Source organism: Xiphophorus couchianus, chromosome 15 (genome assembly GCF_001444195.1).
Source record: "Xiphophorus couchianus chromosome 15, X_couchianus-1.0, whole genome shotgun sequence".
NCBI lineage: Eukaryota > Metazoa > Chordata > Actinopteri > Cyprinodontiformes > Poeciliidae > Xiphophorus > Xiphophorus couchianus.
This window is the reverse complement of record NC_040242.1, coordinates 5120472-5142229: the sequence shown is the minus strand read 5'-3', so window position 1 is coordinate 5142229 and position 21758 is coordinate 5120472. Positions and strand designations below refer to the sequence as shown.

Sequence of the window (21758 nt, the reverse complement as noted above, 5' to 3'; positions counted from 1 at the left end):
TTATTATACAATGAAATACTCCATAATACATTGAAACCAAAGAACAAATAAAAGTACTGTATAAACCTTTTTTTTTTTTTTTTACAAATAACTACTGTACTGTAAAATAATCATTTTAATCATCAATACGAACTGAAGGCGGATTCCCGTGCCCGAATTGCAGAGATCAGCGCCGCCCCACCGCGACCCCAGTCATTGGATCAGAACGGGAGAAAATAAAAAATGATTCTGAAAAAAACCCCAACAAAGTACAGTAGGACAAATAGTGACTCCCGTGTATTTCACTGCTCTTCTGACTGAGCCGCTGCATCCTGACTCCGCTCTGTAGCGGGTTTTTTTCTTCTTCTAAAGCCCGCGGTGCAGGTGTGTTTTTTCGAGAGAAGAACATAGTTATCTGTAGATGTTGTCGCTCTTTTTTCTTCTGGGCAAAAAGATTCTTATAAACCGACATGCCACCATCGATTATGTTAAATATATGTTTTATGCAGATTATGTTAAACATAATCTGCATAAAACAGATTATGCAAGCTGTTTTACGTACGTGTACATATTAAACCACAACGTTGTTGACACACAGGTAGAGAAGAAGCAGAGAGACTGTTTAGCCAATCAGAATGCAGAACACAATGCACGATGCAAATCCATGAAGCAGCGAGACCGCGAAAGGTGAACCGCGAAATAGCCAGGGTTCACTGTATATGCTTCTATGGATGGGCTCACACAACAACAACTGGCCCAAATGTGCTGCCATCCCACCAGAACCACCAGACCCAGCAGAACCTCACCTTGATCTTCAGCATCAGGGCGTTGATGGAGTTCTCCAGCTCCTGGATCTGCTGGCTCATCTCCTGCTTTCCCTCCTTCAGGCCCCCCACCACCTCCGTGAAGCGGCCCATCCTCTTCCTCAGGTTCTGGACCTTCACCAACCCGTCGATGCTGCGGACACACAACCGGGTCTGTTAGCAGGACCACAGGAACCGGGTCAGCTAGCGGGCCGGCTAGCAGGGCGACGCGCCATTATTCCAACTCTCATCATTTTGAACAGATTTCTTCTTCTCCTTGTCAAGTTTGGCTTCAGGTCAAAGTTCACCCAGAAGTGTTCATGACACAAAGAACCGATACGATCCACCAGAACCTCCAACTGGATCAACCGCCATGGGTCCGGCTCCCAGTCTGCCGTTTGAGTCATGAGGTTCTGAACCAGCGGTTCTGGTTCCGACTGCGACCTGATCCGTCCATCACTGCAGAATTTCCTGCAGTCGTCGTCGCTCCAGTAATCCCTGACGGCGCCGCTCGGCACAGATCAGCAGGCTGTCAGAGATGATGAAGGAAACGGTGCTCCAAACGGTTCTAATCAGACGGATCGGCCGCCCGGAACCGTCACACGCAAAGTACGCAACGAGCAGAACGCCGCCGCTGGTGGCGGCGGCTGGGGAGTGACGGATAATGAAGTGGAGGGAGCGTGGCGGTCAGAGAGCTTGAGGAGGAAGCTGCTAACTGAGGACAGGAAGCAGAACAGGAAGTGTAACCTACCGAGGCTTGTGCTTCTTCCTGCAGAGCCACATGCGGACCATCTTCTGCATTGTGATGCAGGCGCCGGCCCGGTACAGGATCTTGTTCTTCACTGTAACAGACAGACAGGAACCAGTTTAAACAACTGGACCCAAACCGGACACGACACCAGAACCAGAACCGCAGAGAATGGGAAGTTAAAGGCCCAGAGTCCACCAGGTGGAGACATCTAGTGGTTCAGATATGAAACTGCAATGGAGTAAATATGTTGAGAGCCGGAAACAAAAATCAAAAGATTTTTAAAGTCCTGATGCTACATCAGATGGTGCAGCAACCACCTGAACCAACCAGAACCACCCAGTTCTGGACCAGTCCTGGTTGGTTCTGACCAACAGAATCATTGCGCCTCTTCATTACTGTGAATAATCTCAGCCTGGATCAATGATGGATTGATTAGTGTCAGCATTTATAAATCCACAGGTTTCCAGTTTTCTGTCATGATCTGAATCGGCTCAGAAGTTCTTGAGGTTCTGGTCCGAGAGCAGGAGGATGAACCAGAAACGACTGATTGGTGTGGATGGGAGAACGTTGCCGGCAGTAAAGAAGCAACGCTTCAGAGAAACGATGAAATGTGATGAAGGTGATGAAGCTGCTTACGCTTGATGACGGACAGAGCGCACCACTGGACCTTCTTCCAGCGGCTGTGGATCAGCCATTTGTTGACCTTCTGGACCAGCACCGCCAGGTGCTCCGGGTCGGACCTCATGATCTGGTCAAACTCTGCGAACTGGAATCAGTCAGAATAGTAAGTAACGTCTCTGCTCTCTTTGAGAGCCTGACTGTCATGCTGCTGTCTGATGTTCTGGTGAAGACGGGCCTCCAGAGCCAACAGGCTCGGTTCTGATCGGCAGATCGGTTGGTCTGGTGCAGAAAGGAAGGAAGGATGTCTCACCTTTCCAGGGCGGAAGAACACTTTGGTGAGGCCGAACTTGTAGTCGTTCTCGTCGAGTCCCAGAGCTTTGAACAAAGCCTGCAACAGAAAAACACAAGGTTCTTAAAATCAGCCGCCAGGGCCCGGTTCCGGTCCAGAGCTTCAAGAACTCACCTTACAGAAGAGCCGCGGGTCGAGGCGGGTCAGCTTGGGCGGCATGTACTTCTGGTACATGTTGTAGAGTTCATGGAAAGGAGCTCTGGAGGGAAAGCCGCCCTGCATCAGGTCCAGAACCGACACCATTCCTACAGAACACGGCCCAGAACAGAATCTCAACATGTCTGAACCTTCAGGCAGCCAATCCGTTCGCAATCGGGCTCTTTCCATTTTATTTCTCATGTGACATGAACGACCAGCACCGCAGCTGCAGCCTGGTCGTTTTAGTTTGTATTTGCTGCCTCTTGGACATATTTTTAAGAAATGTTATATCTCGTTTTACTGTTTGCTGATGATTTGCAATGGATGAACCAAAAGTTTCTTCACATGAATCAAAATAAAACTCAAGTTATTCTGTTTGGACCAAAGAGCCTTATTAGTAAACCTGCTAAAACTCTTGGTTCCTTTGCTCCTTGTATCATTGCTCTGTTAGAAATCTCGGTGCCATTTTGACAGTTTGATGCTTTTTAAAAATCTTTTAGCAAAATTAAATCCAGCTTCTGTCTAAAAGAAACGTATCCACGCCTTCATCACTACACGTTTAGACTACGGCAACTCATTATATCAAAATATGGACCAATCTTCTCTACAGCATCTCCAAATGATTCAAAATGCCGCAGCAAGAATTTTAACTGGAACCTGGAAACCAGAGCGCATAACTCCAGTACCAGTTCTCTGTATTGGCTGCCAGTTTATCAGATTGATTTTAAAATCCTTTTATTGGTTATTAAAACTCTACATGGCCTAGATTCAGATTATCTTCAAGACCTTCTTCATAACCAATCTGTCTCTAGAACTCTTGGGTCTAATAATACATTTCTCTTACATATTCCCAGAACCAGCCTGAAAAGCAGAGGAGTCCGGGTTCGCCGTCACTGCTGCTGATCTGTGGAGCAACTTTAACACTGGATGTGCTCACTTCTTAAAACTCATTTTTATTCTTTAGCTTTTCCTTAAGGCCTGACAATGTAATTTACATGTCCTGTCTATTTTAATCTGAGTTGTATTCTGATGTGTTTTATGAATACAGTACAGCACTTTGGAGCAGTGAATATTTGTTTTTAAAGTGCTTTAGAAATACACCTGACATTGAGGGTCAGGGCAGGACCACCACCCACTCAGAGGGAGTGTGTGGGGCCTCGCTCTGTGGCGTGTCCCTCAGAGGCTCGGTCAGCCTGTGGCAGCGTTTCCAAACCCTGGGCCTGCAGGTTTTACATGTTGAAGGAGCTTCTCTCCTTAAACTCACCAGGAGGTGCTGGTCCAGTTAGTCCTTTAATCTGAAAGTGAAGCAGAGCCTCAATCCTCTCTAGCTGCAGGAGATGAAAATGTTCTCAGCTGCTTGTGGAGAACAATCTGATTGATGCTAATTAGAGGAGCTTGTGCCGTCTTCTCTGCATGCTGAGTCAATTAAAGCCAATCATCAGCGAAGCAGATACTGCCAGAAACAGGAAGGAGCTCCAGCTGTCTTCCCTCCATGCTAAGCTAAAGCTAATCATCTGCTAGCTCCCAGAAACAGGAAGGAGCTCCAGCGATTCGTACCGGAGCACTGCAGCTGGGAGAGAATCTGAGCTCCTTCAAACTGGTGGCTGATCATCTTCAGGTTGGGTTTGATGCAGCGGATGAAGCTGGAACCCTGAAGGAGAAGCGGATCAGTCAGACCCAGTGAGCAGAACCAGAACCAGCAGCCTTGCAGGGGAACATGACTCACCGTGCTGCGCAGCTTGTCCAGGAGAATATTCAGCTGCATCTGCAGGAGAAACAGGAGCTCTGTCATTAAAGCAGTCGGTTCATGACCACATCTCTGCTGGATTCAGGCGACGATCTGATTTATTTTCTGGTCTCACGCTGAAGCTGCTTCGGGTCAAACCGGGTCAGGGTGGTGAAACATTTGGCCCACCGACCGGCAACACTAAACTCTGAAAGCTGCTATCAGAGTCTCACACACATCGAGGACACGCAAGCATTCACAGGATGCGGTTACCATAGAAACACAGGAGCTGACAGGAACCAGAGCCTATCAAAGCCCATCAGGTCAGGGTGGGCGACGGAGCGCAGTGGGTCAGAGGTCGTGCTCGGCGTCCTTCTCACCTTGAACTTGTTTCCGACGCTGATGAAGCTGAGCTTCCCGGCCTTCTGCTTGGTGTCTCGGCTGCTGGCGGCGTTCTCAAAGAGCCGGCGGACGAAGCGGTCCTTGGACTCGCTCACCAGGCTCTCCAGGGACATGTGCAGTGCATCATTGTTCTTCTCCACAAACTGGGTCTGATGAGAGACACGAGGACACGATCAGACCCTGCAGGGGTCCGACCAGGCAGCCGGACCAGGCTCCTCTGCTCAACCCACCGTCTCGTAGCACACGGCTCCGGCGAAGTGGCGGATGATGAAACCTTCGTCGTCCCGGACGTTCCGGTGGACGGCCAGCTTGGACTTCCTGGGAATCTGCGGGACACAGAGACAGAGTCATCAGGACGTTTTCCCAGAACCACCAGAACAGACTGAACAGATTTCATCTACAGATGGTTCCAGTTCAGACTAGAGAATTTAAGCAGTAACATTCAGGTCTTTTATTTTGAAAACACAAAGTACTTCCTTCACCAGATGATCATTGGATGTGGAGATAAAAGACTTTTATTATTTCAAGAAACTAAACTCATCTTTAAATGATCACAGCTTCTAGTCGTTTTCAGGCCTCTAAGTCTGTTTCCCTCCTGACGGTCCGGTAGACCCGGTTCTACTGGAACCAGAACTCCACCATCTGCTCCACCTCCAGCTGCTGTGGTTCTCTGAGTCAAACCAACCTGTTCCCCTCCTGGCCTGTGGGGGCGCTGCACCAAGAACCACTGAAGGATACCACACAAAAACCTCTGAAGACACTGAGAGTAACTTCCTGTTTCACCAGATGGAAACAAGATGGAGGCGTCAGATTTAAGTGGTTGGAGGATTTCTCTTTAGTCTTTGGCTGAAGACCAGGAGCCATTTCTGCTGCTAGTGCTAAGCTAGCACATTAGCTTTGGCTGTATTTACCCAGAATGCCCTTCGCTGTAGTCCACTTCCTGCCTTTGGATCGGTCTCCGGTCCACTTCGCGTTCACATTCAAACCGAACCCAGACCGAGGTTTGGAGGACCAGAGGTCAGAGGTCGTCTAGGGTTCACACCTCACCAACCGATCCGGACTTTCTAGGCAAAGTGCGGTTCGTTCCCCAATGATATTGTGATTATCCATGAGGGTCTGTGAGCTGGCAGGGCGTTCTTAGCAAGCCACTGGTTCCAGGCTTCAGCTGAAGCAGCAGGACTCACCGTGAGGCGGAAATGGTTCCTGTGCTTGTTGTGAACCGTGTCGGTGAAGTGCTGGTCACTGGGCTGAGGCAGGCGGTTCTCCTCGTCTAAGATGTCCAGAATGCCCACCAGCTTGGCCTCCACCAGGTCTGCAGAGACAGAGGAGACGCCCTGATGAAGAGGAGGAGGAAGCAGCAGCTGCAGGCCGTCCAGAGGGACCTACCGATGCAGTCCTGGTTGTCCACGTAGTGAACCTCGTTGACCCCCAGCCCCTCCTTCTGGTACAGCTCTTGTTCCTGCAGAGCAAACCAGACCATGACGGTGAGAGAGACCGTCCAATCAGGACAGGCGATGCTGCTTCCAGCTTCCTGGGTGCTGCCAGGAGATCGCGGAAACCAGAACCTAAGCGACCGGGTCCGTTGTCATGGCAGCAGCTCACCTCCTTCAGGATGCGCTCGTTGAAGAATTGCTGCAGCTTCTCGTTGCAGTAGTTGATGCAGAACTGCTCAAAGCTGTTGTGTTCAAAGTATTCTGGAAGACAGAGAGAAGGTCAGAGGTCATCTCCCTCCCACGACCCCTCTTCCTCATCGTGGACTGACCGAAGCCGGCGATGTCCAGCACGCCGATGAAGTTAGCCGAGGAGTCGAAGGGGAAGCACTGGTTGACCCGCGTCACCACGTGGTCGAAGAGCCGGCTGTAGGTGGCCTTGGCCAGCGCGTCCCGGGCGTTGTTGGCCTGCTCCACCTTCAGGGGCACCCTGGGGAGACACGGGGTGACCTCTGACCTTTACAGACTTCACTAGGGAGAGAGAGCTCCCGGCCTGACAATCAGGTTAGCAGCAGCTGCCAGGAACTGGAGAGTGTCGGGGTCGACTAAAGATCGGGTCTTTCAGCAAAAAGCATTGCTGACTGCAGAAGCTAAGAGGAGTAATGCCGTTAATTGTTGAACCAATCGAATCGCAAAACCCAAACTGATCTGCTGCATGGAGAAACCAGACAGCTACCAGGCCTCAGACTCACTCATTCACTGCAGAATATTCTGTGTCTGCATAGCTAGCACAGCTAGCACAGCTAACATAGAGGTAGCACAGCTAGCACAGGTAGCACAGCTAACATAGAGGTAGCACAGGTAGCACAGCTAACACTGCTAACATAGAGGTAGCACAGCTAGCACAGGTAGCACAACTAACATAGGTAGCATAGCTAGAATGCTGCTTCCCTTCAAGGCATTTTATTTAAACAAAATCAAACGATGATGTGAGAGAAAGAAAACTACTTCAGAGATTGAATCCTGGTCAGGGGTCAGATTTAGGACTAAGATGTGAACTGAGTTTTGGTTAGAGTTAGAATAGGGTATGGGTTAGGATTAGGCCGTAGAAATGAATGGAAGTCAATGGAAAGTCCCCACAAAGACAGCCATGCAAAAGTATGTGTGTGTGTTTGGTGAGCAGCAGCTCTTACTTGATGGCCGTCCCCTTGGCGCCCCCTGCTGACGTGAGCATGACCCTGGTGGTGAGGCTGACCCTGAGGTCGTCTTGCTCCAGGCCCAGCAGCTCAGCACAGTGCTGCAGCGTCTGGCCCGACTGGTTCCTGATGGTGCAGCCGCCTGTAAGACAAGAAGGAGGGAAAATCATCAGGCGCCTGCAAGACAAGAAGGAGGGAAAATCATCAGGCGCCTGCAAGACAAGAAGGAGGGAAAATCATCAGGCGCCTGCAAGACAATGAGGGGGAAAAATCATCAGCCGCCTGCAAGACAAGAAGGAGGGAAAATCATCAGGCGCCTGCAAGACAAGAAGGAGGGAAAATCATCAGGCGCCTGCAAGACAATGAGGGGGAAAAATCATCAGCCGCCTGCAAGACAAGAAGGAGGGAAAATCATCAGCCGCCTGCAAGACAATGAGGAGGGAAAATCCTTGGTTTTGCTGTTGATCTGGTTAAACTGGAGTCTGTCATAGGTCAGGGGTCACCAGCCTGAGGCTGGGAGCTGCTTCACGGTTCAGAGCAACACGAAGGGCAGCTTGTTTGATACAAACATGAATTTTCTTGGCTCAGTCTTTATAACAATCAGACATGTACGATTACATGCTGCCTGATCTTACTAATGTAGTCATCAGTAGTGATTTACCAGGCAGATATGGATTATCGTTTTTATGTGATCAGAAGTTCTTAGTTCAGAGTTTTAACTTTGATTCCCTGCTGGAGCTTTTCTGATTCTGAATGACCCAGAATGACGGTTTGATTGTTGCGGCAGCTGCAGCTGTGAGACCTTGAGATTTTCCTTTAAATAAAAAAAAGAAAAGAATAGTTATAGTCCAACCCTCTTTACTATTAACAAAACTGTGTAGAAAAAATATCTTTTGTGCCAAAACATCGTGTACATCAGTGAGAGTCTGTGGGGGTCAAAGGGCACGCCCGTCAGAACCGCACGCGGTAAAAAGCTCCGGTTGAATCTTAGAGCTACAGGAGGTTCAAACTCCAAACATTCATTTTTAGCTACAGAGAAAAGCCAAGCCGCCCAATAAATGAGCAAACTGACCAATACGATTTAGGCTTCGGCCTGCCCTTTGACCCCCACAGACTCACACAGATGCTGCACTAAGTACACAATGTTTTGACACAAAAGATTTTTTTTTCTCCACAGTTTTGTTAATAGTAAAGAGCGTTGGATAATAGAAATTATTCTTTTTTTTTATTTCTTAAAGGAAAATCTGAAGGTACCAGGCGTCTGCGCATGACCCTGACCTTTAACCCTAGAAAAGAGCAATTTATTTTAAACTTGTTTTATTCTAAAAATAAATAAATGTTATTACTTCAATGTAAAAACATTTTATTCAATCATTTTTGGGCAACAACTATTTTTAGAACTTGCTACTCAGGCGACCGGGGGCCCGCGGGCCCCGTGTTGGTGGCCCCTGCTTTAACCGGAACCGGGCTGTTCTGCAGGGGACCTTTAAATACCGAGCTGAACAGAACCGACCCAAACTCTGAGACAGAGGAACCAAAGGAACCAGGGGAACCAGAGGAACCAGGGGAACCAAAGGAACCAGAGGAACCACGGGAACCAGAGGAACCACAGGAACCAGGGGAACCAAAGGAACCAGAGGAACCGCGGGAACCAAAGGAACCACAGGAACCAGGGGAACCAGGGAAACCAAAGGAACCAGAGGAACCAGAGGAACCGCGGGAACCAGAGGAACCGCGGGAACCAAAGGAACCAGGGGAACCACAGGAACCAGGGGAACCAGGGAAACCAGGGGAACCAAAGGAACCAGGGGAACCACAGGAACCAGGGGAACCACAGGAACCAGGGAAACCAAAGGAACCAGAGGAACCAAAGGAACCAAAGGAACCAGGGGAACCAGCAGGTCCTGTTCATCAGTCTGGGCCTGAATCTCAGCGGCTCACCTGAGGTGCTTCCGGCCTCCTCAAAGTCGATGTTGCCCAGATGCAGAACGCCGGCCACCACCCGGAACAGGTCCAGCTTCTCGGTGTCGCCCAGGCCGATCTTCTTCATGGCGACGCTCATCCTGGTGAAGTCTCCGTGGTCGTCCAGCAGCGGGTCCTTCAGCGGGCCGGCTTTGCTGTGCTGAGGAAACAACGCACCCTGTGATGAACCCCCGGCCTGAAGAGGGCGCCGTTTCACTGTTCAAACCTTAATCTGAACGTTTCTCCTCCTACTGCTGCTCCTCAATCGTCTTTGGAACGGTTTCTGGCTCAGGAGCGCCACCTATCACCTGATTCCAGGTAAATTCAGTCTCTGCAGGTTCTAACCTGGACATTTTTATTTATTTACCACCTTCACCTGTTCATTCTGCTGACGCTCCCAGTTATTCTGATGTTTCCTTTTATTTCTGCAGAGGAATCTGATTGGCTGAGAGCTTCACCGTCACCGTGGAGACAAAGTGTCCAGCCTAATTTCTATAAAACTGTCCTTGAGGCAATTGAAATGTAACTTCATTCTGTGAATATCGTTGGTGGATGTCTGACTGGCCAGGTCGATCAGAGTCAGCTTTCCCAGCAAACATCCAATCTGACATAAGTAAGTATAAATAAATGTGATTAAAGGTTTCGGTCCGGATCTCATCCTAGTCACAGCACAGAATCACCAACACTCTCCAACCCTCAGGTTAAACGTGTCTCTCTTTTCTCTCATTAATAATAATATCATTTATCTGCTCATTTCCACCTCTGTAATATTTCCCTCTCTCTGCTCTCTGCCTCCATATTCTGGTCATTTCTCTCATTGATTCCTGTATTTCCCTCCTGGTTGCTCTGCCTCATAAATCTGTCTGTAAACTTCTACTGGTTCCAGTTTCTGCTGGCCTCATTTCACCACATCACTGCATTTTACAGCAACTTCACTTTAAATCCTGTTTCCATTCAGTTCATAACCTTTCCCCTCCTTATCGGTCTGACCCGCTGCTCATCGCCACACGTTCACCTTCGTTCTTCCTCTTCATCATCCTCAGAGCCTCTTGTCCGTCTCAGCAGGGAGGGGAAAAGGAAAGCTGCTCCTCCTGACATCCGGAACGTCGACTCAAAGCTCGTCTGTTCAGGTTCTTCTCACTTTAACTGTGCCGTTATTTTGTGGTTTTGTGTCTTGTAGCCATTTTTACTGTTTAATTTGTGTTTTTAATGTTGTAAAAGGTCTTGGGGGTTTGAAAGGCGCTGGCAGATAATAATTATTATTATTATTAAAAGTGACCCAGAGATCAAAACTGTAACATATTAGAAACCATAGAAACAATCAAATGAAAACATGTTGACTTAAATACAGTATCCTGATTAGGATAACAGAATAAAAATGAAAAACAATGTCAAACTTTGATTAATCTAACTTTGGAGCCTTGAAAATAACTAAACGGGTTTCCTGTTCGGTTCTGCTGCTTAAGCCCCTCTGGAGACAAGCACAAACCAGCAAATGCTAATAGTTGTTCATTATTATTATTATTATTACCATTAACGCTGATCTGTCTGCAGCCAGAGCAGGTTTACCTCTGAACTCTTCCGGTTCTGCAGGATCTGCTGATCCGTGTCTCTGGTGGCGAAGAAGCGAGTGCATCCTCTGTTCAGATACTGCAGCAGAGGCAAAGGCACAAAACCATCAATATGCATCTCCATTTCCGGAAAATCACATTTCATAAATCACAACCATTTCTAAAGAATTATGTCACATCAAGTTAAATTAAAACTCAATTAAGATTTAATTCATTAAATCTTGTCTAAGCAGTTGAAATGTGTTGCTGCAGCAACACTGAAAAAAAATAAACATTTAATTTAGTCAATATTTCCAGTTTGGAGAACATTAATAATTTTTAACATAGTCATAGTGTTCCTCCAGGAAGGCTCTGTCCTCTGCTGCCCCCTGGTGTTCAGGACAGACAGTGCAGCTGCAGGACAGGTCAGGATGTTCCCTGCAGAATCAGACCTGCCTCATTTCTCCAGCAGGCTGAAACTCAGCCTTACATTTGGTGCTCTGTTTGCTCTGCTAAGTGGAAACAGACTTTACCAATCTCAATAATAATTCTCTGTGTTCACAGAAAGCCGAGGCAGTTCCCTTTCTGAGCATCTGATTTACAATAAGCAGACAGAATGTGCTGCAGAGGTCTGCATGGTGACTGGCTGCAGGAGATGGAGCAACGCTGCATCCCAACACCTCAACATGTCAAGACCGGATCGAATCGGATCGGGCCGGACCTGCTAAGGCCTGCTGGACGTTCTAGTCATGCCAGGTGAGTCTCTAATTTGGACCCAAAGCCTCTTGGCGCTACCAGGCTCCGGGTTTGGTTGCCGCTCTGATTCTGGAGCTCTGATTGGCCCTTTAGCAGGCGGCTGACGTTCCTACCCTGAAGGTGTCCGGGGAGCTGAGATGGAACTTCTGGCGGATGTCCTCCGGCGCTCCGGCGCACAGGCGGTAGAAGATGTGGTAGTTCCTCTCTTCGGAGCCCTGTGTGCAAATCCGGGACTTCTCCAGGAGGTAGTGGGACACGAATCCACCGACGACCGCGTTCTGGTGGGAAACAGACAACACACTTGTTCAGAAATCTGTCCACCGAGGGGTCAAAAGTCAAATGCAGCCTGATTGTACTGGGCCAGAGGCAGCAGAGAGGAGAATGACAGGAACTGGGAACAATGCTCAGGAAGACGATGGTAGAGCTTAGCTATAAAAATTTGCTGAAACATGGTCTGGATCCAACCAGTGAGCCTTGAGGCACGCCAGAACGCATTGAGTCAAACCTCTCCATGTCTGGCAATGAATTCATGCTTCACTGTGACTGAAGCAGTTTAAGCCAATCATCTCTCAGTTGGTGATGGCATTTCATCCTGAGGACATGTCCGAAACAAAATGACCATAGAATAATTTTAGAGACAATAACTAGAGAATCACCTGCAGCAAAGACAAACCAAGCACCGAGCCCTGGGGTCCCCCCGATTCATAATGTCTGGTTTATAGTGTCGGCCAAACGGATCCTGAGGTCTCACTAACCAGACATGTTTACCAAGTCCTGCTGGTCCTGTAGTTCTCAACTGAAACATCAATGTTCTGGTTTCCTGCAAGACTCAAACTAAAACACTGACGGCCTATTACAATGAAATGGAGCAAGTCACCTTTTCGTTGAAGTGGATCTCCACAAACTTCCCGAAGCGGCTGCTGTTGTTGTTCCGAACGGTCTTCGCATTCCCAAAAGCCTCCAGCAGGGGGTTGGCTGCACCGATCAGATGGCTCAGTTAGTACTGAACGAGTTCCTTACCCACAAAGAAGAAATCCTCCTTACCTTCCACAATCCGCTCGTCGATATCCTGACCCGTCCCGTATGAAGTCGTCAGGTACCTGGAGACCAGAGGAAAGTCAGAGACGTTCTGATGCGAGTCCGTTCTAACGACTCCAAACAAAATTATAACAAGTCAAACAGCGCTCTAACAAATCCGCTTTCTAACCAGTCTTAGCCGCAAGTCAAACGGCGCCTTCGCTGTGTGCAGACTACATTAGAACTCAGCCTGACCAATCAGGTCAATCAGTTTCCGCTGGGCCTCTGACGTTGCTCTGATAGAGCCAAAGGTGTAGCTGATCAGAACCTCAAAACCGGCTGAGCTGGGCTTCAGTTCCTCGAGCTCTTGGTCCCAAACAGGAAGTGCCGTTGAGCTAGACAGGAAGTCTCATCCTAGCCTACCTGAGAACAAACTTGGTGTTTTCTGTCTTGCCGGCACCGGACTCTCCAGACACGATGATGGACTGGCTCATCTTCAGGACCTTCATGTCCCGGTACGCCTTGTCAGCTGCAGAGCAACACATGGAGGATTAGCCCGCTCCGCCCCAAGCCACCCCTCTGCAGAGGACGCCCTGGAGACGCTCTCACCAATGGCATAGACGTGCGGCGGCAGCGTCCCCAGCGACCGGCCCAGGTACTGCTTGATGGTGTCCACCGAGTAGAGCTTGGGGATGTCGTAGTAGGGGTTGACGGCGATCAGGATGTTGGCCACATACGTCTGGGGAGGACACGAGACGGAGGAGACGAAGGAGACAGGTGAGTCTCTGGGCAAAACCTGCAGCTGGAGGAAGTGAGGATCTGACTCACTTCCTGCTGACGCGCTGCAGCAGAACTGACCCAGATGGTTCCGTTTGTCTCCTTCAGGTTAATTAAAGATGTTTTCAATCATTTCTCACCAAAAAGCAGTGGATTATTCAGGAGGTAATGAACAGTCTTGAATAGGTTTATTATAGTTAATAAAAACTAACAAAGTAAAAACTAGCTTGTTAACTGAAATAAAACTTTAGCAAAGAAAAGAAAACTACCTGAAACTGCATTGACAAAACAAACTGAAATGAACTGAATTAGTGAAAAAGAGCTCAGTTTTTATTTCTGTCAGTGGGAATTTTATGGTCGTTTTAGTCCTTGCTGTTCCACATTTCACCAGCAGGTGGCGGTACGTAAAACAGCTTGGAATTAAGAAGTATCAGAACAAAAAACTTTTGTTTTAGAAAGATGAGATTTGACATAATCGGTCTGGTTAAAACTGAAATCTCTCCTTGTTGAAACAGTGAGCGATGGAGGCGCCATATGAACCCCGTTTATATTTTATCACCAGGAAGTTTCTCATTAGCATGACATAGAAAACTCAACTTACTAAAATTAGAAAGGTTTCTTATTTCTTGTTTTAAGATGAAGGTTTGTTGTTATTTTGAGATTCTGCTCCTGAACACATGGCCTCTCTGCAGCAGAACCAGAGTCCAGTTCGGATTACTGTGAATAAAAACTGGGTTTAGCTCAACGCTAGCATCCTGTGGCTATGCAGAGGATCTTATTGTGTTTACTGAATCTCTGCCAACGTTTAAACTCGTTTGGTCGTTCATTTGCTCTAAATTTATATTTTCTAAAAACTGAGATGCTTTTCTCAGATTTTCTTACAAATTGCCTATTTTTATTCTCCTGGTTTGTACAAAAAAAGCCAAACAAACTAACCATTTGTTAGTTTTAACAAATGGTTAAAACTAATGGAAACAAAAATAAAAATCTTCAACCAGAACACTTTAACCCGTAAATCTGAACTCACGTAGATTTTGTCCTTGCTGTAGCGAACCCGGACATTGTTGAGCAGAGTGGCTTCATTCAGATACATCAGAGAGCCTGAGAGGCAGAGACAGGTTTATCACAGCGCCATCTACAGCAAGGGAGGCAGAACAGCAGCAGAAACTCACAGTTATCCTCCACATGTTTGTTGATGTCGTCTTCAGCGGGGAAAACCTGGTTGACGGGAGCCAGAAACGTCTACAGGAGGAAAAACGACAAATTAATCAGACTGTAGTGGCAGCAAACGGACACCGGGGGGCAATAAAGACAATCTGTTGATCCTGACCAGAGGAGCAGAAGGAGGAGCTCCATCAGTCAACAAAGAGCAAGTACACCTGGCTGCAGCAAACGGGAAGCAGTGGGGATGGCCCACATGGCAGTCCCCCTCCAGAAATGAAGGGGGCACTATTTCCTATATTATCAGCGGGATTCCCGCTGCAGGGGTTACCATGGCAACGGTCCATTAAAAGCTTCATGGTGTGTTGTGGGATTGATGGAGAGCCATGTCAGATGGTCTGCAGGCCCTTCAGAGGGAAACGCCTTCTGAGGTCAGAGGTCACAGCTCCTCAGCCATTTGTCAGGACCAGAACCGAGATCCGGAACAGACCAGAACCGAGATTCGGCAAAGACTTACTGACATTAGCACCATTTTAGAGGCTTAAATTAATCAGCCAGAACCAATAAAATAATTTCAAAAAAATTAATTTGTGTCCAAAATCAAAAGCAAACTGAACAGCTTTCATCTTCCAGTGACACGCGCATTGGCCCCGCCCCTTAATGAACCCTGATGACCTCTGACCTTTCCCTTCTGCTTCAGCGGCTCGATGGAGAGGCTGTCGGCGCCAATGTCAACGATGGTTCCCAGCTGGAACCCGTCCGTCGGATGAGGCGCCCACACCGGCTTCCCGTCCTCCATGGCGGCGATACCGCGGTTCTGGAACAACAAGACCCAATTAGGTTAGGAGAGAGAGGTGGGGGGGTTCTGTTCAGATCATTTTGGGTTTGTTCCGGTTCTGGATTTCTTTTATCCCGACTATCTTCAGTGTTCTAATAAAACAATCCGGTTCTGGTTCTACTGACAGAAACACAGCAGCTCCAAATCAGATTATTGAGCACGATGGTACAGGGGTGATGGTGTGGGCCGGTTCTGAATTGATCCTGGCCCAAATCGGGTCATGAAAAGAACCATGGACCTGGCAGCAGAGAGACTGTTTTAAGGCGGCAGCTAGCCTATAACATGTAGCCTACAGCAAGTAGCTTACATCAGCTAGCCTATAGCATGTAGCGTACATCAGCTAGCCTATAGCATGTAGCCTACAGCATGTAACCTACAGCATGTAGCTTACATCAGCTAGCCTACAGCATGTAACCTACAGCAGCTATCCTACAGCAGCTAGCTTACGACAGCTAGCCTACAGCATGTAGCTTAAAGCTGAATCCATTTTATGGAATTTTTTCCCCTTTATTTTTGGAGACTATAGCTGCTGTTACAAGTATTGCCATTAACGTCTTCCAATGACATCATTTCCTGTCAATTTCAACATGTTAACCCTGATCCTCTGTGAGCCGCTGGTGAGTAGCTCTAGCGCCCCCTAGAGCCAGAATCACCCCTCCTTCAAAGGGCTGTGCCTGCAGAACCGCTGGGCCCGGTTCTTTGGCACAATAATCCATCTGAAGACTGGGTCAGCTCCTCCAATCAGCTGCTGGTGTCCAGTCAGTTCTGTTTGGGTCGACCCGCCATTCAACCCGGCGGACAAACCACTGCGCTCGGTCCGGTACCGTGGATCAGGGCGGTTCCCCTGGGTCACCTCATCATCATGAGGAAGATCTGGCCTTTTAGACTGGCACACCTGAGCTCACCTGAGGAACCAATGAGGATGAAGATGAGGAAGACCAGCAGAGGGGTGGATTTAACCGGGACTTTAACGAGTTCATTCATTAATCACGTACAGTTCAACTCATTAAAGAGTTTACACTAATTATTTTCCTTCCAACACAATGAAAGATGTGTTTTTCACAGGCAATAGTTCCTCCTGGAACCTTCCTATTCGCATGTTTCTGGTACTGCTGTAAATGTAATGCACAGCTACTGTACATCCACTAACAGCGTGGAAGCCGCTTCTGTTTTCCTCTGGATTTCATTTCTGCTTCAAACCAATCTGATGCTGGAAAACACTATTGTGTTAAAGTTGTGCTAAAAGCAGCTAGTCTGTCAAAAGCTAAGCTAGCCACAAATAGCAACTCAATGCTAACGTGTAGCAGCCAATTCTAATGTTGGCGTCCACAGTCCACATTTCTAAAGAAGGTCCATGAATGATCAGAGAAATGGATAGAAAAACTCTTTGCTCTGATCTGACAGCTGGAGAACAGATTTAAAAATATGAACTAGGGTGTGCCGTGGTGGCGTAGCGGTTAGCGCGACCCGTATTTGGAGGCCTTGAGTCCTCGACGCGGCCGTCGCGGGTTCGACTCCTGGACCCGACGACATTTGCCGCATGTCTTCCCCCCTCTCCTTCCCCGTTTCCTGTCAGCCTACTATCATATAAGGGACACTAGAGCCCACAAAAGATCCCCTGGAGGAATAAAATAAAATAAAAAATAAAAAAAGAACTAAAAATATCTGATTAAAAACTAGAAATATCTTTGATGTTCATCTCTTTTATTCAATAATTCACCATCAAAAAGAGGACTTTAAATGAAAATGTTGCTGATTTGTTGACATGGTTTCAGGTTGAACTTTTTAATGGAGTCTTTCTTCCACTGGTCTGAACATCATTGCTAACCAACAGCAGGTTCTGGTGCCGGTCCGGCTGGACCCGGCTCCCTCCATAACGTGACAGCTCTATTGCTGGGCTCAGCTGACCTGAGATAAAATGTTACTTAGTTATGAACCATAAACGGCAAACTTTATGGTTCTGCAGTAAAACCAGCGCGGAGCTACGCAGGACGCTGCTAGCTTACATACGACTCTTCAAATCACTACAAACACAAGTTCACCCTGGAGCCCAGCCCGGTCCGGTCCGTCAGGGCTCTGTGTGGGGCTGGTCCGGCCCACATCAGGCCTTTTTGTGCTGAGCTGATCAAGTTAAAGATTGACAGGAAGAGTCTCGATCCGAGTCGAAGTCTAACTAATAAAACGAGTCACAAGCAGCTCAGAGGTTGTTCATTACACAGCCGGGCCGGGCCACTGGTTCTGACGGAGGCTTCCTGGTAGAACCAGATCCATTTCTTCTTTTACTTCGTCTAACAGACAGGGTGTCATGCAGAACTGGGAACCACAACCGCACCAAGCCGGGCCGACGCCGTCCTGCAGGAGAGCCGAATATTTCTGCAAATTCACACCAACAACCTGACTTCGTTCAGACTAGTTCAGAAATATCAGACTACAGTTATAGAAAATAGCTTCTAAAAAACAAAAACAAAACCAAAAAAACAAAGACATTCAAGATGGCAGCCATTTTTCAAGATGGCCACCGTGGTCCTGAAGGAGAGCTCATTTTTACACTAAATTTGCTGATAAATATTTTTGGTGTGAAATCATACATAATTTCACCACTGAAAACATATTTACTGACATTTTTTATTTTCATGACAGCCAAAGCTAATGAGAAACGCACAAAAATATGAGCAGAAGCTAATGCTACACTGCTAAAAACATAAAGGCCTAGAAGGAGCTAATGCTAAATCACATAACAAAAATATCAGCAGATGCTAATGCTAAACACATAAAATATCAGCAGAAGCTAACGCTTAATACATAAAATATCAGCAGAAGCTAACGCTCAACACATAAACTATCAGCAGATGCTAATGCTAAACACATAAAATATCAGCAGAAGCTAACGCTAAACACATAAAATATCAGCAGAAGCTAACGCTAAACACATGTCCATTTTCTGCAGTGCAGCCCTTGTTGCATAACCGATGTGAACGCGTCGGAGCGGAAAGGTCCGGGACGCTCAGCGGCCAAAAATAACCCAGAGGAATCAAACCGTGACCCAAATGCAGGATGAACACTGCAGGTATGAGCAGAACCAGGCAGAACCTCTCTGAGTCGGGAGCCGATCAGAACCATCAATCGGATGATCTGCTGCAACTTCCGCAGCAAGAGATCAGGACGATCAGACTGAAACACCTGAATGTTTGGCTGCACCGATTGCAGTTTTCTGGCCGATCACCAATCTATTAGGAATCCTGACCTACCGACACCAAAATGTTGCTAAATGTAGCAAGAAAGTTGATAAGTTGCCAACAGTGAGATGACTATTGTCATTGTTGTCTGCTAGTCAAACTTGGCGGCACAGAGCAGAAGAAGACAGCAGTTGATTTAAATCTCTTTGTGGAGGCAGATCAACTCGGTGCTTAAGATCAACTTCACATGTAAAAATCAGCCAATCACCGATTTCCAAAATTAGTTAAATTGGTGATTGTTAAATCAGCTGGCCAATAAATTGGTGCATCCCTACCTGAACGGGTCCAGAACCAATAGAACCATCAGCTTTTAGCGATTTGATTCGGATTTTTAAGGGTCATTCGATCCAGAATTCCCAGAACCAGAAATTTCATTTCTCTACAGAATCAGTGAAACTAACCAGCAGAACCCAAACCCAGCCAGAGATCCAGTTAAACCCGCTGACCCCGCGACCCTAAGCTAAGCTACGCTAAGTTAAGCTAGTCTGCATATGGCAGTTGATTAGCTGGTTGATCAACAATAACTGAAAACATTTTAAACAAAATCACAAAACTGAAAAACCAAAAACTACCAGAACCTGTTGAGGAGCAGCAGACAGAACCAGAACCACTGTCTGCACTCCACCAGCAGGTCAGAACCGGGTCACAACCCGCTCCAGTCCAATCTGGATCCACTGAGCCAGGCAGCATTAGCAGCTGGAACTGCTGACCTTTGACCCCTGGGTGATAAAACTACACCAAACTATTTTAGTGGAAGGGTGTGAATACTAATGCAGCCGGTTCCGACTAATGGGTTCTCCAGGTCAGAGTCTCAGGTCAAAGGTCACTTTCTGGGGTGTGAATACTTTCTAGCGAGTACTGCTACATTTTTATCTGGTAGGAAATTCCTGTTACCATGGTAACACCATGCTTCCAGTGGATCCATGATCCCCAGGTGACCAATCAGGACTAAGTTCTATTCCCCTCCAGAACCGGCTCTGGGTCAGCATCACATGAAACCAGGCTGGTTCATCGTACCGTTCAGGTCCAGATTTCCCTCCGGTCCAGTTCGCCCAACAGGATCAACTGGAGGCACGACTGGGACCAGCAGGGACCGGTCCAGAACCAACAGGACCAGCAGGGACCAGTCCAGAACCACAACCGATTCCAACCAGAACCGGTCGGGAGCCGAGTGGAGGAGAGGAGGGACCTGGTGAAGTTTCCGCCCGGCTGCGGTGAAGCAGCAGCAGGAAGGAGAGCAGAGTCAAAGTCCTGTCCAGGTGAGAGGCGGTTGCAGGTGTGGCGGCCTCCACCTAGCAGGAAGTTGGATCATTTCAGAATAAAAGCCTTCGTCAGACATAAGAACAAAAGCAGAGCAGTAGGAGAGATAATGGCAGCAGCTCCACAACAATGACAGCTCTTATATAACCCTGAAACCACAACACTGGAGCTCCGGAACCACAGCCGAACCCATGAGAACCGGCGAACCCATCGGAGACAGCATTTTGTTTCAGTCAGGACCTGTCCGCATGTTCTGGTTCCCAGGCTCAGCGGCAGTTCCGGTTTGTAACCGGTCCCGGTTCCCCGGCTCCTGTCAACCCGCAGGCCGCAGCAGGGCTCCCGTTCCCGGGGTCAGACCACAGAGCACATCCTCCCGTGTCTCGGTGCTCCCAGCGCGGATGACCGGTTCGGACCCAGCTCCCGGCGGATGACCGGTTCCGACCCAGCTCCACCCCACCATGATGAACCAAGCCCCCCACACACCCACCTCCTCCCGCGGTCCAGCTTGGCTTAAATCCCCTGATTTTTACATGGACTTTGGTGGGAGCAGCTGGAGACAAAGCTGGGCAATCAGTGCGAAGTGGAGGTAGTCATAATGTTCTGCTCAAATCGATCCAGAACAATCAGGTGTTCGGCTGTCGGTTTGGTACCGACAGGTTCTGGAACTGGAACCGGGATGCTGAGCAGTGTAGCCCCCGCCAGCTAGCTAACAGCTCGGTCTCACTGATCAGAACCTTCCCGGTGCTAACGCCGGTTCCTACCTGGCTCTTCTGGACGGACCTGCCGGAACTCAGTTTGGGTCGAACCGAATGTAGAACCGCGTCTTTAAGTCCCCAGAAACAAGCGCGCAGCTTCAGCCGGCTGTCCTCCAGTAGACTGTGTCCCTCCACCGGCGGCTTGCTCCACACTCTTCCCGAGCAGCAGCTTCCCTCTCCCGCAGCGATCCTGGGAAACAGCCCCGTGACGTCACACGCTGCCTTTATAGTCCCGGGCGGGGCAGGACCGGCCGCAGGGGGCGCTGTTTCCAACCGCAGCCTTTAGCTCAAACAAAAGAAACACAAAGGCGCTCGTGAAAGAGTTAATTATTCATAACTACCAAGTATTTCTGGCGAATAAAAATCTGAAAGGTGCGGCGTGCAAATGTAGCCCACCCTGGAGAACGGAATGTTGGGTTTTCATTTGTGAATAACTTATATATTCACAAGTATTCGTGAATATATAAGTTACACTTGTTAAATGTAATTATTGAAATACACTTTTCAGTGAGTTCCTCCTTTATTAAGTTATACTAGTATCAGTTTTGTTTTTAAAAGAAATGTAAGGATCTTTGAGTGTCCTAAAAAGTGCTATATACATTTGATGTGTTATTATTTCTCATTAAGAGAGCATTTCATAATTTGGCTCCTTTCCTTCTGTAAAGCCGACGTCGCAGTCTGAAACTGAAACTAGATGTTTCTTTGTTGAGCCAGAAGCTCTTCTGTTGTCCTCCTCCCTTAGGAAACAAAGAGCCGTTTGTCTCAGAGTGGCAGATAAAAGCTCATCAGAGCTGTGAACATGGAGAACCAGATCATGTCATCAGCCTCCAGATTGCCACGACTGTCCCGATGTTGCAGAAACCTCTCCCTGCGTTTATGGTTGTCAGTTTATTCCCCGTATTCCTGAGCTGTTCTGCTGTTCTCATCATGTTTACTGCTGTCACAAAGCTGCAGCTGCCTTTAGTTAAATAAATTATTAAACTTGCTTCTTGTTTCTGCTTTATAATATACATGATAGAGGCGGGTAGTACCAGGTGGAAGTATGCAGGTA

General features: G+C 47.9%; 1 protein-coding gene across 12 annotated transcripts in view; it reads right to left on the bottom strand.

The window, feature by feature from the left end:
• Positions 1-21033, bottom strand: part of myo6a (myosin VIa) — a 29536-nt gene extending 8503 nt beyond the window's left edge. For 4 of the 12 annotated variants that reach the window (XM_028040886.1, XM_028040888.1, XM_028040891.1 and 1 more), the window contains exons 1-25: positions 20714-21031; positions 15301-15435; positions 14630-14699; positions 14485-14558; positions 13290-13419; positions 13104-13209; positions 12708-12763; positions 12541-12638; positions 11777-11941; positions 10927-11007; positions 9337-9517; positions 7393-7537; positions 6532-6689; positions 6372-6463; positions 6156-6228; positions 5954-6081; positions 5000-5095; positions 4748-4918; positions 4368-4406; positions 4199-4292; positions 2618-2748; positions 2465-2542; positions 2170-2299; positions 1534-1624; positions 786-936 (exon numbers count right to left, since the gene is read on the bottom strand). In XM_028040886.1, the coding sequence (XP_027896687.1) occupies positions 786-936; positions 1534-1624; positions 2170-2299; positions 2465-2542; positions 2618-2748; positions 4199-4292; positions 4368-4406; positions 4748-4918; positions 5000-5095; positions 5954-6081; positions 6156-6228; positions 6372-6463; positions 6532-6689; positions 7393-7537; positions 9337-9517; positions 10927-11007; positions 11777-11941; positions 12541-12638; positions 12708-12763; positions 13104-13209; positions 13290-13419; positions 14485-14558; positions 14630-14699; positions 15301-15417 (2655 nt within the window). In that variant the 5' untranslated portion in view covers positions 15418-15435; positions 20714-21031. Of the gene's footprint in view, positions 1-785; positions 937-1533; positions 1625-2169; positions 2300-2464; positions 2543-2617; positions 2749-4198; positions 4293-4367; positions 4407-4747; positions 4919-4999; positions 5096-5953; positions 6082-6155; positions 6229-6371; positions 6464-6531; positions 6690-7392; positions 7538-9336; positions 9518-10926; positions 11008-11776; positions 11942-12540; positions 12639-12707; positions 12764-13103; positions 13210-13289; positions 13420-14484; positions 14559-14629; positions 14700-15300; positions 15436-19709; positions 19985-20713 lie in introns of all 12 variants that reach the window. The other 8 variants (XM_028040882.1, XM_028040887.1, XM_028040889.1 and 5 more) reach the window with 4 other exon arrangements.
• Positions 21034-21758: the final 725 nt, after the last annotated feature.